The following is a 15,407-nucleotide window of genomic DNA, read 5'->3' as shown; positions in this document are numbered from 1 at the left end:
TAGTACACAGGATCCTAATGAGATAATTAATAATGTGAAATAGGAAGTAAAGGGCTAAAGGTGTAGGGAAAGTGGGAAGGGTGGGGGAAAGGTAATAAGGGAGAGGAAAAAAATATGAGAAACTGAAAAAATGGAAATAAAGTGTTTGTAAATGGGGAGGGGAGGAGGGGGTGAAAGGAGGGCAGGGACAAGGGGAAAAAATGTGAATCAAGACCTATTATGTAAAGGTACAGAATTCCAATGATGAATGTAACTGTATTGTATACCTGGAATGTACCAATTAACTCAATAAAAAGAAAGAAAAAAAAAAAGTCGATTGAAGTTGCTTTTTTTTTTTTCCCATACTGGGCATTGAACTTGGGTCCTTGTGCTTACAAGGCAGGCAACAAACTACTGAGCTACATCCCTGGCCTGAACTTGCTCTTTTTGATTGTGTCAGAGTGCTTAACGGTAGTTGGTTCATCTATGAAACTGTAGAACGTTTACTTGCGAGTATTTAGGCCTCTTTTATTAAGGCCAGGTTGAAAAAAATATATTCAAACATGTTAAAGGAAGTAAAAATTGATGAAATTATAGGCTTTTCTAATTTTATATTATTAGATTATCTATTGAATTTTAAAATCTTAGATTTGCTTTCCCTAAATAGTATATTGCTGGGGCCAGCTGGTAATTCATATATGAAATGAATGAAAATTAATTTAAATACTATGAAAAGGTAATTGAAAGGGTTCAGTTGCTATCTTCTATGCCTTTGTAAATCTTTTCTCCTATACTCATCCTCCAGGACTGGTAGGAGTTGGGTAGGTGTACATTTTTAAACCAAATAGAAATACATAGGGAACCATCTGTGATTCTGTACTGTACTGTATGGTATAGGCATTCATGAGTCTCTGGCTCATTTTGTGTAACACTTCACTGTATATATGGAATATTCTAGTAGAAAATTTAAGAGATACAGAGAATGAGAGACACATTTTGTTCTGGAGCATGCTTTCCATTAAGAGAATAAAGTGTGTTCATGTGTGTCTCTAGGAATATATGTAATACGATTTAAATGGTGAAAGCAAATAGAAACTGAACACTCAGGCGCCATTGTTTTTGTTCTGTGTTGTTTGTTTACCATGTTCTGGGAATGATTTAGTCCAGTGAGTAATACAATAAAAGTGAAGATATTTGGCACCTGTACTCAAGAAAATTCTAGTCTAATTTAATCAATAATATTTTACTAACAGTAGAGTTTCAGAAGAAATTATCTGAGGGAGAACTGTTTTTAAATTAAAGTATACTTTAATTTGTGGAAATTAGTATACTCTACATTTGCATAGAATAACTGAGTGAACTGGGTTGAACTCATAGGATTAAAATATAGGAATAGACACATTTAGGAGATGGTCATTAAGGTGCAGTAGGCATTTAGCCAGGTGAGATTGCTCTTCAGTTGTGGAGATGGTTGGTGGCTGGTGGTGAAACAGAGGTAGCTTTGTATGCTGGGTAAATAATCTGACCAAGAGTGTAGGGGTGGCAGCGTTATACAGTCCTGAGTGTCGGGCAGCGGTGTTCAGAGTACACTTTGAGACCGGATAGCACAGAGGAATGTGCTTGGCTCTTTTCCTATTTCATGTCAGGTTTCTTTTCTACAAATACTCTTCTAATAGTTTTATCACTCCGTATAGCTTTTTTTGTTGTTGTTTTGTTTCATTTTGTTTTGTGAAAGCAAATAGAGTAAACTTCAAGTCTGTACTGACATATTTTTGAAATTTTTCTTTTACGGTGGAATATATGTTTTTCTTTATATAGAGCCAAAATGCTGATATACTGTATACTTTCACTATGTGTTTTCCCCACTTTAATTTTCACATTGATTCTTAAAGAGACCAACCCATCTAGTCTTTACCCCAGACTTTGTGGAGAATGTAGGGAGGGGTATGAAAAGTTGTGTAGAGTATCTTGGTAACAAATGATTTCTGTGTTTTGAGACTCTGGTAACGTAGCCTGGACACTGAATCAACTTGCACCTCTTCCTTCTCTGAGCCTTTTGCCTGCTGGCTTGCAGGAGTAGGAGTGTCACATGGGTGAAGTTGGTGTCTGGACATGATACTGGGCACGAGCATCAGTGGCAATCAGTGACTTATTTTTCAGCTGGAATTTTGGTCTGCCTTGTTGGTCTTGGGCCAGCTTCCCTGGCTTGCCTCTGCTCCTTTGTGCTCTTATTTTCATATTTTTGAACAAGATTTATGTCTTTCCTTGACTGTGGAGGGAAAACTGTCCAGATTTTTCCTTAATTTGTTTCTGAAACAAGCATTTGATCCTCTGTAGTTTTAAAAAAATTTACAGGCAGCAGAAAGTAAAAAAAAAAAAAAAAACAACTCATAAAGACAAGAAGTAAGTTTCTGTTTCTGAAGTCTCAGAGACTCTAGATGTAACTCCTCCCTTGTTTCTTGGGGTGAGAGTGGTACTAGATTCAGAATTTTTCTCCTACAGAGCTTTTTAATTTCCTGTGATTGCCTTTGTGTCTATCCCTGACTTTTATTTTTCCTTTCCTCCCTTGTTCCCCTCCTTTCTTTTCTGTTTGTTTCTATTCTCTTACCTCCCCTTTTCTACCTAGACCTTTTACAGGGAGGGATAATACTTTGCTGTTGTTAATGGGTCTCAGAAATTTCAATCTAGCTTGGATAATCAGGAAATTTGTTGGCTCATATAATTGAGGCTGGGTTTTCGAGGTTGGTGGATCCAGCAACCCAGCAGTTTGTTGGTGTTACCGAGAGCTTGATCTCTAATTTTTGCTTTCTGCAGTGCTGGTTTCATCCTAAGACTGGGGTTTTTTGTAGATGTAGGGTAATTTGAGCAGCAGATGGGCTGATAATTTGTACCATGTTCATAGGGAGAGAAAGACTTTCTTTTCAACCACCAAGTGAAAGTCCTAAACATTTTGCCATTGGATTAGCATCAACCAGCTGTACTGGCCAAGGGAGAGTCCTGTGCCCATGGGCTTAGGTCTGGGTGACTGGCAGAAAATAAGAAACTGCATCCTTGGTGCATTCAGCGAGCTGCTGTGTGACTGAGACTACACAGTTGGGCACCAGCTGTTTTGTAGAGTAAATGCAAGTAGTATTTGAGAAACAGTCACAGAATCCATTGTGATTGTAGCTTTGGATACATAAAAGAATGGAGTATTTATTTAAGTTACAAGATAAATTTTTAAAGTTTCAGTAATATTATGATTGAGACCAATATCTCTAAGAGATAACCCTCACTTGTGTCTTTATTGCATTATTCACAATGGCCAATTTAACCAACCCAACGTCTGTCAGTAGATGAATTGTACACAGATAAACACAGGAATATTATTCAGGAAATGAAGGAAAAGGTTGCAAGAATTAGAATAAGATACAGAATATGAGGAATGATCATAAAATATGGTTAATGTACACATAAAAATTTTACTACAGTGAGAGACACTGCCATAATCCCCTCAGAATACTGTGTGACTTCAGACACACCTACCTCATCACTCTTGACACTTTCTGAAGCAGCAAGTTTCTTCATGGGGTGTGATAAAAAATATGGTGAATGCACCCACCAAGGGCATCCAACAGAAAGGCAGGCTTGTGAAAATATTATTTGTCCTTACCCTCCTGTTCAGTAGATTTGGCACCACGTGGCTTCTGGGGCTTCCTCATACTCAAAATGATCATGAAAGGTTAACATTTTGATCTGATTCAGGACATCGAGGCAGCCGTGACAGCCGAACTAAAAAGATTCACACAAGAGGGTTTCTAGAACTGCTTTGAAAAAGTGGCAAGAATGATAGCATAAGCGTTTTCAAAGAAAAGGAAAGTTTTTTTTAAAGGTAGGAATTAATGGTGACATGTCTTTTACTATAATAATTTTTGAAAATTTAAACGTTCTCTATTTTTTGATCATACCTTATATCTATTTTACCCTTTTGGCCTCATTTTCTTTTTCCTCTTAGATGTAGATTCTTTTTCTGAAGCATTCAAGAGTAAGTTTTATACATCATGGCCCTCTGCCACGAAGTATGTAAGTATGTATTACCGAAGGATAAGAATATTCTCTGATAGTGCTTATTATCAGCTTCAGGGAGTTTTAATGTTGCTGTTACCTACAGTTTAAAAAACCTGTTCAAAACTCTTTATGAGTGAAATCAGTATCGCTAAGAGATATTTGCACTCTCATATTTGTTACATCACATCTACATTCACTAAAATACTGAAATAGTCTTGTTTGTATCCTCAAATGAGAAGTCTCTCTCACACATATACATGCTCTGGAGAATATTCACTCTAGAAAGAAGAGATCTTGCCATTTACGCTAACATAGCGTAAATGAACATTTAAGACATTGTGCTCAGTAAATTAAGCCAGGCACGGAACAACAATTAGCGCATGCTCGCACTTCTATGTGAAATGTATAAAAGTAGAACTTCCGCAGGCAGAGAATAGAATGGTGATTATCAGACGCAGGAGGGTGGGGGAAATGAGATATTGATGAAGGAGTGCTCTTATAAAGAGTGAATAAGTTCTGGAAACCTACTGTATGACCTGAGGGCAGTAGTTAGTAATAATTATATGTATTGTGTACCAGAACTTGCTAAAGAAGTAGTTCTTAAAGTTTTCTTACCACTCCAAAGGCTGGTAAGTGTAAAGAGGTAAATGTATTAATTAGCTTGACTGTAATAATCAGTTCATTATGTATATCAAAGCATCACACCACTTAACCTTTAATATAATCAGTTTAAATCCTTTGTGGCATAATCCTTTATGGCATTGTTCTTCGGTACGAGATCTCATCTGAGATCAGCTTTTATGTTTAGTTGTCATGCCCCTTTAAGCTATACCACTTTCATAGTTTATATTTTGTGACAGTCACCTTTTGTGTGTGTGTTGTGTGTGTGTGTGTGTGTGTGTGTGTTTGTGTAGTGTAGTGTGGGAGAATGAACCAGGGCCTTCACACTGAGCTGCATCCCCACCCTTTTAAAATTTTGAGACAGAGTGTCACAAAATTGGCCAAGCTGGATGCAAACTTGGTCTCGTGCTGCATCCTCCCAGAGTGCTGGGGGTTACAGCCATGTGCCATCATACTTGTCTGATACCGAATGCATTATTGGTAGCTGTTCCTGAGAAAAAGAAAGTTGGACTGATGAGCCTACAGATCCTGAGGACCTGTAAAAGTGGATGTCAGGTACAGGGTGAAAACAGTGGCAGATGGGGCTTTGGCTCAGTACAGAATGAACAGTTTATTAGATCCAGGGAAAATCATGGCCTGGTACTTTTAAAGTACTCTGTTGTACTTTGCATGCCATCTTCCTCTGAGAAAGGTAAGGAGAATGGTTGCACTCTGATCTGCAAACTGCCTTCTAGAGGACAACCTTAGCACCTCCAGCAAGGCGCCCTAGGGCCATTTCCTGGAGGTAGCACTTTATAGTAGTGGGGTGTTGATTTTGTAGACAGAATTAATCTCTGAAATCAGAGTTGAGTATTTTGCCTAGGCATGAAATAGACTCCATTCGTAAGGTTTCTTGTTGCATTGGATAGAACACCTTAATTGTGTTTTGTACACAGGTTATAAATGCAACATGTCAGGAAGAGCCAGAAGTCTTGTCAAAGAACAAAGAATGGAATTCTCTGTCCAGTTTCACAGGGTGATAGCAAGGAACTCTTCAAAGCGGCCTAAGGGAGGACCCCCCTCCCCAGAGACGCTACATTCTGCTGACCATCCAGAATGCTAGTGGTGGACTGCTATAGAGATTCAGAACCCTAGCCCTCTGTTCTGATTATGAATTTTTTTAAAATCTGATTTTTATTTTGTCATCTTACAAAATAAAAGTGTAGAAAATATATGAAATATGGAAGAGTGCTTAGCATAAAAAAATTTTCATTTCACAGAATGGAGTAGTTGAATTTATCTAGGATAATTATAGTTTCAAAGATACACGTCTAAATAGTTGGTCAGTGTCCAGTTGTGGTAGATTGTTAGTTGGGCATATAACCTTATGTGTTCATCATCTTTTGATAAAGGATGTAATCAGTTCAGGCGTTTACATCTTTTCTATGGTGTAGGTACAGTGCTGAGCTATGTCATTATTTTATCAGTAATATATAATTTATAAAGACGATTTTTGTGCTTTTATATATTATATATTTATAGTCTTTAACATCATCATCATCATCATCATCATCATCATCATCATTATTATTATTATTATTATTTTGGTACTGGGGATTGATCTCAGGTCTTTGAGCTTGTGAGGCAGGCTGCGGCACCACTGAGCTAAATCCCCAACCCTTATAGTCTTTAACATATTTAACAAGACATCATACTATACACATTTTATTTTAAAAACATATTTTGGATACGATTCTATGTCAGTCAATATAGATACACATTATAGTCTTAAAAGATGTAAAGTATTTCATGAGCTATACATTATTTAGCTAATTTTCTACTAATAGGTTTTAAAGTTCTTGTTTTTAGATAATGCAACAACACATACTCATGTACTTACATCTTTGTAGTTTTCTGATGCTTTAAGACACATTTCAAAGTGGAGAGCTTCTGGGTCAGGTATGCAATGCTTGACTTCTAAAACAAAACTCTAAATTAAGTGAAAGCTAAAACAACTATAGGAAGAGTTTCAAAAGGCCTCTGGAAATGATATTCTGATGTTTCTCTTGTTTCTGTGCTTTCTTTTGTTTTAACCCTGCATGGTTGTGTAATGGTATTCTTTTTCCCTTTTGTAGTAAGCTGTGCTAGAACAAAAATGCAATGAAAGAAACACTGGATGAATGAAAAGCCCTGCTTTGCAACCCCTCAGCATGGCAGGCCTGCAGCTCATGACCCCTGCTTCCTCACCAATGGGTCCTTTCTTTGGACTGCCATGGCAACAAGAAGCAATTCATGATAACATTTATACGCCAAGAAAATATCAGGTACTAATGAAAACACTAATACTGGAGCATTTTTCACTAAAATGGGGTACATTAGTTATATAGTTGACATGACTTATAAAACTCATTTACCCTTCTAAGCCTCCCTCTTCTGATTAATTTTCTCATTCAAAATACTTGTTCTTAATAGTCCTTTTCTAACATCTGCTGGGTAATTGATTTGTTAATTCTATTTGTGAAGTTCCTTATTTGTTTTCTATAAACTTATTCTTCTTTAACATCCATTTGGGTGCGTCTGTCCTAAGGAGCTAGGTAAGAGTTGAGATTGTTTTGAGAATATTCAACCATGAACTTCAGAACTACATTATTGTAAGTTTAGTCATTCATATTATTTTACAGAAATATTCTGTGCAAAAGTAACTCTTAAATGAAGAAATTTTAAGTGCCATTTCAGCATGTTTTTATAGTACAGCTGTATACAAGCATTTTGTTTCTGTTTATTATTGTATAAAGTTATAGAAAGGTTTTCTCTTTTGGGCAAAGTTATTGGAGGAAGATTTTAGAAATAGTGAAATTTCCTGATTTAAAATAGAATTCAATTTTCTAGATTTTGTACCTAGGACAGATTATATAATCTTTTTCTCCACCATATTTCTAGGTTGAACTGCTTGAAGCAGCTCTGGATCATAATACCATCGTCTGTTTAAACACTGGCTCAGGGAAGACATTTATTGCAGTACTACTCACTAAAGAGCTGTCCTATCAGATCAGGGGAGACTTCAGCCCAAATGGAAAGAGGACTGTGTTCTTGGTCAACTCTGGTAATAAAAAATTATTTTATCAATTGTGTGGAGGAAATTGGATGAAGTTTTATGTTTAAGCAGATTGTCTCAGTGGATATTAAGTTAAATTATTGAAAGTGAAGAGAGTTGGACACAGTAATGTGAAGCTCTGTTAGAAGTATTTTGTTTCTTTATAGTATTTCAGTTGCTGTAATCCTGCATTTCTTTTGAATGAATTACTTTAGGAACATAATCTAATCTAAGTTATAGTTATTTTTATTCTTGATAGTTTATTTTCACCCAAAGTATGTGCTAGATTATGAGGTGCATACTTTTTGATTTATAATTTTGTGAAAGAAAATTATATGCTTCTTAAAAACAGGTTATTCAGCCGGGGATTTAGCTCAGCAGTTTGGTGGCCTGCCTTGCAAGCACAAGGACCCGAGTTCAATCCCTGGTACCAAAAACAAAACAAAACAAAAAATAGGTTATTCAGTAAGAGTTCAAAGTACAGATTTTTGTATATTTGGGATTATAATAAACAAATTGTGAACCTAAGCTAATGGGTCCTTATATAACCGTGCCACGCCTTCCCTTTTTGTAGATGGTCTCAGAATAACTATGTACGTTAAAGCATATGCGATGGAGCTGGGCGTGGTGGTGCATGCCTGTAATCCCAGCACTCGGGAGGCTGTGGCAGGAGGATCACTGTGAGTTGGAGACCAGCCTGGGCTAATAGTGAGTCCCAGGTTAGTCTCAAGTACATAGTGAGACCCTGTTTTAAAAAGCCATATGAGATGGTCTCATTTTTGGTGAACTAATCTGGTTTTACTGAGGAAAGCAGAAGGGGTGAATCTGGTATGGCTGCCATTCCAACCTGGAAGGGATAGTCTCAGATTAGAGGAAACCAATCGGGAAGAAGAAAGGGGGGTGTAAGATTTTTTGGAGTGAGTGACAGGCCAAGTGGCAAGTCTTGTAAGTGCATTTTGGGGGATGACTTTGGAACTTTGATTTTAAATTGGCAATTTTAAAAGCTAGGGCTTAGGTGTAAGAACCATAAGATTTTCACAACTGTCTTAATCATTAGTTGTCCAAAGAGCCAACTAGGCCAGACTTCTCATATTTACACAAAGTGTATTTGTAATCAGCGAACCAGGTTGCTCAACAAGTGTCAGCTGTCAGAACTCATTCAGATCTAAAGGTTGGGGAATACTCAAACCTAGAAGTGAATTCATCTTGGACAAAAGAGAGATGGAACCAAGAGTTTACTAGGCACCAGGTAAGACTTGTAGAAAAGTTTCACTTTATAAATCCTATGAGTCCTTGACTTAGTTTGTAAGATGGTTTGTATCCTTCGTAGGGATGGGTTAAGCAGCTGTTTCCTGCTCTTTCTCAGCCTAAAGAAGAGCCCTTGTGTGCTTGCTCTGGTTTGACCATCATGTAAATTACTAATTTGCATTGCTTTTAATCTGTAGGAAAAGAAATCAACATTCGTAGTTATTTACTTACTTGAAAAACAAATTCCTGTAACTTTTTCCAACTTGCAGATAATCTGCTTTTAGAAAATTTACTCTTGAGTTAAATATATTGAAACTAGACAAATTTTTTTGCTGACTTTCAATCTTTGGTGCAGATTTCCTCTAAGTTCATTTTTCTACATGGGCAGCATATTCTGAGGGTCTTTAGGTGTGGTGCTGGGAGATACAGAGTGGTGAGGATCTGCTTCCTACTAACTTTATGAACAGCCTGCAGCCAACTAGTATTTCTCACATATTGGAATAAATAAAGCACTTATATAACCACAGAATCACAGACTATAACATGAATAGTTAGTCACCCAGAAAACCTTGCCAGATTAGTAGAGGGGGTAAAAAGTAAAAACAGTGAATTGTTTTGTGATTTGACTAAATTAACGGGTCTTATCAGTCAAAATATGGTCTGAAGTAGGTTTGGTAGATTTATTATAAAAAAAAAGTTCTCACTTATCCAGAATTGTTTACTCATAATCTTTTCCCATGTTTTCCTTGATTCTTGATTCCAATGTCTGAATGTCTGTACCAGTGATGGTAAACCTTTTAGAGCTTTCAACCATAGCAGTCAGCCTGCTCTGGTGTGAGTGCTATAGATTCGTCATCACTGGTATACATTTAGAATTTTAAAAAATTTTTGACCAATGAATATCTCAATTCTCACCTGTGATACAGTGGCTTCCATGATCTGATCTCATATAAGTATATCCAGCAGGTGAATGGTGTGTTTGTACTAATGCCAGTTTTATTTTAGGTTCTCATTATGACTTGTTCTGTCGCCTTGAATGTTCTGAAAAATGGGTACTTATCATTATCAGACATTAATCTCCTGGTATTTGATGAGTGTCATCTTGCGATTCTAGACCACCCCTATCGAGAAATTATGAAGGTAGGTTTTTAGACTATTTCTTAACAAGTCAAAGTAAATGACAGAGCATGTACAGTTTTCTTTTAAGACGTGAAAAGCAGTAATATTAATTAACAATATTTGGAACTTGATTGCAGTGTATGAATGAACAAATGAACATTAATGTTTATTTAAATCTGTAGCTTTGTAAACATAATGTAAATTGCATATACTAAAATTTTGTAATGTATCTAAGTCTGCCTTTTGAAAAACTGACCTTTTAAAGAAACTTGTGTAATTCTGTAATATTATGTTGACCACGGTATATTGGTGTTTCCACTGAACATATTGCTTTTAGTGTTTGTCAGTAATTTTGATACGTTTTAATATGGTAGTGTCTCTGTTATGACCTTGAAAAATGAGGTCTTTATTGTCAGTGTCTTTCATTTTGTTAGCTCTGTGAAAATTGTCCTTCATGTCCTCGCATTTTGGGACTAACTGCTTCCATTTTAAATGGGAAATGTGATCCAGAGGAATTAGAAGAAAAGATTCAGAAACTGGAGAAAATTCTTAAGAGTAATGCGGAAACTGCAACGGACCTGGTGGTGTTAGACAGGTAAATAGTTCTGATAGGCATGGCTTGAATAAGACTAGCTGTAACTGATACTAAAAGCCTTCTATTTCTTTTGTAGTGCTTCAAGATACCAGTTTAAGTTGTTCAATAACTGTTAAGACTTAAGAATTCTTTATAATTTTATTACATGCAGGTACAAGAATCCAGTCTTGTTTCAGAAAGCAGCAGACAAGGCCTTTCTATATTAACAGATTATGTTGCAAATGTCAGCTCCTTTTGTTTCCTGATATTACCTGAGACTAAAGATTTTGATAGTAAATATGGGTTCTTTTTTGTCAAAATGTGTGCTTTGTTATTCTGACCTAGATGTTGCGTGTGATGTTTTGAAACATTAATTTATTTAGAAACTTCAGTAGTATACTTTAAAATATGTACAGGCATCTTACTATTTTTAAAATAGGTTGCGTATTTTTGAGAAAGACCATTTATAACTTGTAGGCTTGTCCCTTTGTTAGGATGTTTCAGTTTTGAGCTTCAGTAATTTATTCATGGACACACATGATTTTCTTAAGTTGGGGCAAGAGAGCTGGAGCTTGTGTAAATCAGAAGAAATATGGATCTTTAAATAATTCAGTTCAGGGCCAGGGATTTAGCTCAGTGGTTCGGTGGCCTGCCTTGCAAGCACAAGGACCCGAGTTCGATCCCCAGTACCAAAAAAAAAAAAAAAAAAAAAAACAAAACCCAAAAAACTCAGTTCATGTCAAAATAATCACAACCTTAAGTACTGTAGTCTTAAAAAAAAAGCCAAAGATTGCCAAATGGTGGTTCTTAGGACGGTATAACAGAGAAAACTACTTGGGTTCTGGAGTTGAGTCATACATGGACTATGTGCTCCGCTAATTCTGGGCTGTGTGATTCGGGTGGTTCACCTCCCTGAACCAAGTGGCATTGGCAATGTTTTCAGAGGATCCTTTGATGGGCAGTTACATGGATGTGTGGAAAATGCCTTGTAGTGTGCTTGGCAGTCAGTAAAAATTTGGGAAGTTTTCTTTGTGGAGAGAGAAAAGGTAACATTTTAGCTTCATCCAATTTAGATGTCCAATGCCATATGAAATAAAAATCTTAAGACTTTAGTATATTCTACTTTTGACTTCCCTGAGTCAACACTAGATATAATGTAGAAGTTAAAAGGTTATACTTGTGTTTTTCTCTGGCCTGAATTTGTTTATGTTTTCTTTACTAGTGCAAGTTTTTGGGAGAAGTACAGCTATTAGAGCATTTTAAGAGTTAACTGCTAAGTAATCTTTTGGCTTAAGCATTATCTAGTTGTCTACATGTGACACTCTAGTATAGTATACATTCTAGTTTTGGTTAAGAAAAATGAAAACTATAGTATTAAAAATGTCCTCACTGTATTTCTTAATTAAAATCACAACATGTGCTTTTAGGATACGACTGTGTGCCTTTTGGTTCTCATATTTTGTGGAAGGAATGATATCAGGAGTGCATGAAAGCTGAGGAATTTTCCTTAGGGAGATACATTAAAAATGAAATTGACATTTGCAAATGTTAAAGGTTTCAGACAGTGTGGAAACAATACAGTATACTTAATGGCAAAATATCCCCCCTGCTACCACATCCCTGTTTACACTTTTTAAAAATAATTACTAATTGAGTTTCTTAAATCTTTTCAACATTTTTGATCTTCATGTTGCCCAGTGCCTAAGGTAGCAAAACTTGGAAATCTAAATTTAATAAACAAGACAAATACCCCTGAGATAATAATGAAATGTATCCATACAATTCTTTGAACATCAGTCTTCTGCCGGTGTTCCTTCTAAACTTTCGGGCACACCTGGCACCCATAAAAGTGTAGATCTAGGAAGACTGACTTTGCCTGTTGGCCTGAGTGGAAATAGAAACTGAAACGAGTTAGATACACAGAAGATCTTTGGTTGTAGTGAGTTTTAAAAAGGAGAAGTACGGGTGTTCCAGCAGGCACTGGGGCAGCTGAAAGAGCCTTCACAGGAAGGCAGGACGGAGTTTTACTAGAATCATTTTCTTTCTTTGAACTCTTATTTTCTTCCTAATTTTCCCTGTGCGAGGATTAAGATAGAGAGTATGTAAGGTTCCTGGCATAATGCTTGCAATGTTGTAGATGCCCAGTTTGAACTCTCTTTTTCCCCTTTTTCCTTTAGAAAATATCTTATAAATAATTCTTTGTTTATAAAAAATGTTAAATATTTTCTGTGGAGAAATACAGTAATACAGAAAGAATAAATACCTAAGATCCCATCCCACTGCTAACGTTTTGGACTATTTGCTTAGTATTTTTCTCTTTTCTTTGTTTTTTGCAAAAATGGTTTTAATGTATTTTCAACATTGCAATAGTAGTGACTTTTTTGTTTCTGTTCTTAAAGATACACTTCTCAGCCATGTGAGATTGTGGTGGATTGTGGACCATTTACTGACAGAAGTGGGCTTTATGAAAGACTGCTGATGGAATTAGAAGAAGCACTTAATTTTATCAATGACTGTAATGTATCTGTACATTCAAAAGAAAGAGATTCTACTTTAATTTCTAAACAGGTAAGCACATATAAAGTATAATATAATAAAGTTTTTATTTATTTTTAATATTGAAATGGAAAGCTAGTTTCTATACATTTTAGTTGAAGGCCTTATCTTTATTTCCTTGGATGTTTTTCATTGAATACATCATATTAGATTGAAGGTTAAGTTACTTGATATTTATACTTTTAAGTATAGGGCTTCCTTATTTTAAGGCTATGAGTTAGAATTCATGTTATTGTTTTAGTATGAGGAAGGAGTTCAAGTTTTGTTATTTTGCTTTTGATCTGGTGAGTTAGTTCCTTCTCCAACTTGTGAACTAAATGAGTGTTCTGCTATCTTCTGGTGTGTATCTGGACATGAGTCTACTGTCCATCAGAGATCCAGCTCGAGATGGGATCCTTGAGAGCAGTGATCCTGAGTTGGACCTCATGCTGAGAGCAGCAGCTCCTTCCTTACCCTCAGCTTTTTAGATACACAAATTAGGGGCCCCTCAACAGACCTGCTGAGTCAGAAATTCTGGGCTGGGGTCCCCAGAATTGAGTTTTGAGTATTAAAAAAAACTCTGACTTTTGAGTTTTGTCAAGCTCTCCAGTGTTCCTGACGACTTGGAGCTTGAGAACCACTGCCTGGGCATTTGCTGCTGCTTTTGCATGTTAGTACTGTCTTGAATGTATTTCTTCATTTTGCTCATGCTGATTTTTTTCTAGAGTAGCAATGCTTAGGTTTTTCTCACCCTTTGAGTTCCTGCTGAGTCCATATTGTGTCTTTGGCTGGAATATAGACCAGCGATTTCTGCATCTTAGCTTGGCTGTGGATTTTTATTCTGCTCTCAGCTAGAGTTGTAAAATGTGACATTCTGGGTAGGCTCCAAAATCATGATCTGGATTTAGCTTAAAGATGAGAAGGAGCCCTGCTCTTAAGTTTTCATTGAAATAATGCCTTAAGGCAGTTGTATAGGTTTTAAACACTCTTAACCTTTGTAGTTTAAAATATAGTACTCGCTGTAGACAGGCCAAAATTCATTCATAATTCCTAATCTTTCTCTCTTTGATATTATAATGACCCCCCACCATGTGAATATGTATGACTAGGGGATGTTATGTGTAAAGTTTAAGGAAAATCATACCATTCTTTCTGGAAGAGCAAAAATTGCTAAAGTAAAATTGCTCTGCTAACGTATTTTTTTGAATAATTTTTCAGGAAGTAAGTGACTGTAGTTCTCATTAGTCACAGATATAAAAATTAAGTTTTATTAGATCTTATTAACATTATACAGTTGCATCTTTTCAGGGCCAGGGATTTAGCTCAGTGGTTCTGGTGCCTGCCTTGCAAGCATAAGGACCTGAGTTCGATCCCCAGTAACAAAAAAAACAAAACCCCAAAAAACCAAAACAAAAAAAAACCCAGTTTCATCTTTTCTATTAGATTATTGCTGGGAGAAAAAGAGATGATTCTAGGCATAGATGCGTGAAATAGCAGAGACTGAGAAAACAACTGACCCCTTTCCCCAATATTAGGGGTATTGGTAGGATAAATTAATTTTGAAGGGGCAGCTTGTAGACACTTAAATTCTAGCTGCACCCTGTGTGAAAATGCTACACGATTATTACCTGTTATTTGGCTGCTTCTTTTTTAATTGTAGATTCTATCAGATTGTCGTGCAGTATTGATAGTTCTGGGACCCTGGTGTGCAGATAAAGTAGCTGGAATGATGGTAAGAGAACTTCAGAAATATATCAAACATGAACAAGAGGAGCTGCACAGGAAGTTTTTATTGTTTACAGACACTTTCCTAAGGAAAATACATGCACTGTGTGAAGAGCACTTCTCACCTGCCTCACTTGACCTGAAATTTGTAACTCCTAAAGTAATAAAACTGCTTGAAATCTTGCGCAAATATAAACCATATGAGCGACAGCAGTTTGAAAGTGTTGAGTGGTACAATAATAGGAATCAGGATAATTATGTGTCTTGGAGTGATTCTGAGGATGAGGATGAGGATGAAGAAATTGAAGAAAAAGAAAAGCCAGAGACAAATTTTCCTTCTCCATTTACCAATATTTTATGTGGAATTATTTTTGTGGAAAGAAGATACACAGCAGTTGTCCTAAACAGGTAAATCTCTTAGGTTTACATTGTTTCCGAGTAGAACAAAGGCAGCTTTCTGTGCTGTGAAGGGATAGATTGTAATGG

General features: G+C 36.3%; 1 protein-coding gene across 3 annotated transcripts in view; it reads left to right on the top strand.

The window, feature by feature from the left end:
* The first annotated feature begins 3,998 nt into the window (after positions 1-3,998).
* Positions 3,999-15,407, top strand: part of Dicer1 (dicer 1, ribonuclease III) — a 47,218-nt gene continuing 35,809 nt past the window's right edge. The window contains exons 1-8 of one of the 3 annotated variants that reach the window (XM_010609162.3): positions 3,999-4,041; positions 6,762-6,950; positions 7,567-7,729; positions 8,839-8,969; positions 9,974-10,108; positions 10,522-10,682; positions 13,061-13,229; positions 14,857-15,329. In XM_010609162.3, the coding sequence (XP_010607464.1) occupies positions 6,807-6,950; positions 7,567-7,729; positions 8,839-8,969; positions 9,974-10,108; positions 10,522-10,682; positions 13,061-13,229; positions 14,857-15,329 (1,376 nt within the window). In that variant the 5' untranslated portion in view covers positions 3,999-4,041; positions 6,762-6,806. Of the gene's footprint in view, positions 4,042-6,684; positions 6,951-7,566; positions 7,730-8,838; positions 8,970-9,973; positions 10,109-10,521; positions 10,683-13,060; positions 13,230-14,856; positions 15,330-15,407 lie in introns of those variants that run through there. The other 2 variants (XM_010609163.3, XM_010609161.3) reach the window with 2 other exon arrangements.

The sequence above is a fragment of the Fukomys damarensis genome, unplaced genomic scaffold (assembly GCF_012274545.1).
Source record: "Fukomys damarensis isolate Sample0158 unplaced genomic scaffold, DMR_v1.0_HiC HiC_scaffold_21, whole genome shotgun sequence".
NCBI lineage: Eukaryota > Metazoa > Chordata > Mammalia > Rodentia > Bathyergidae > Fukomys > Fukomys damarensis.
Note: the sequence above shows the minus strand (reverse complement) of the source record. Positions and strands in the feature narration are given on the sequence as shown.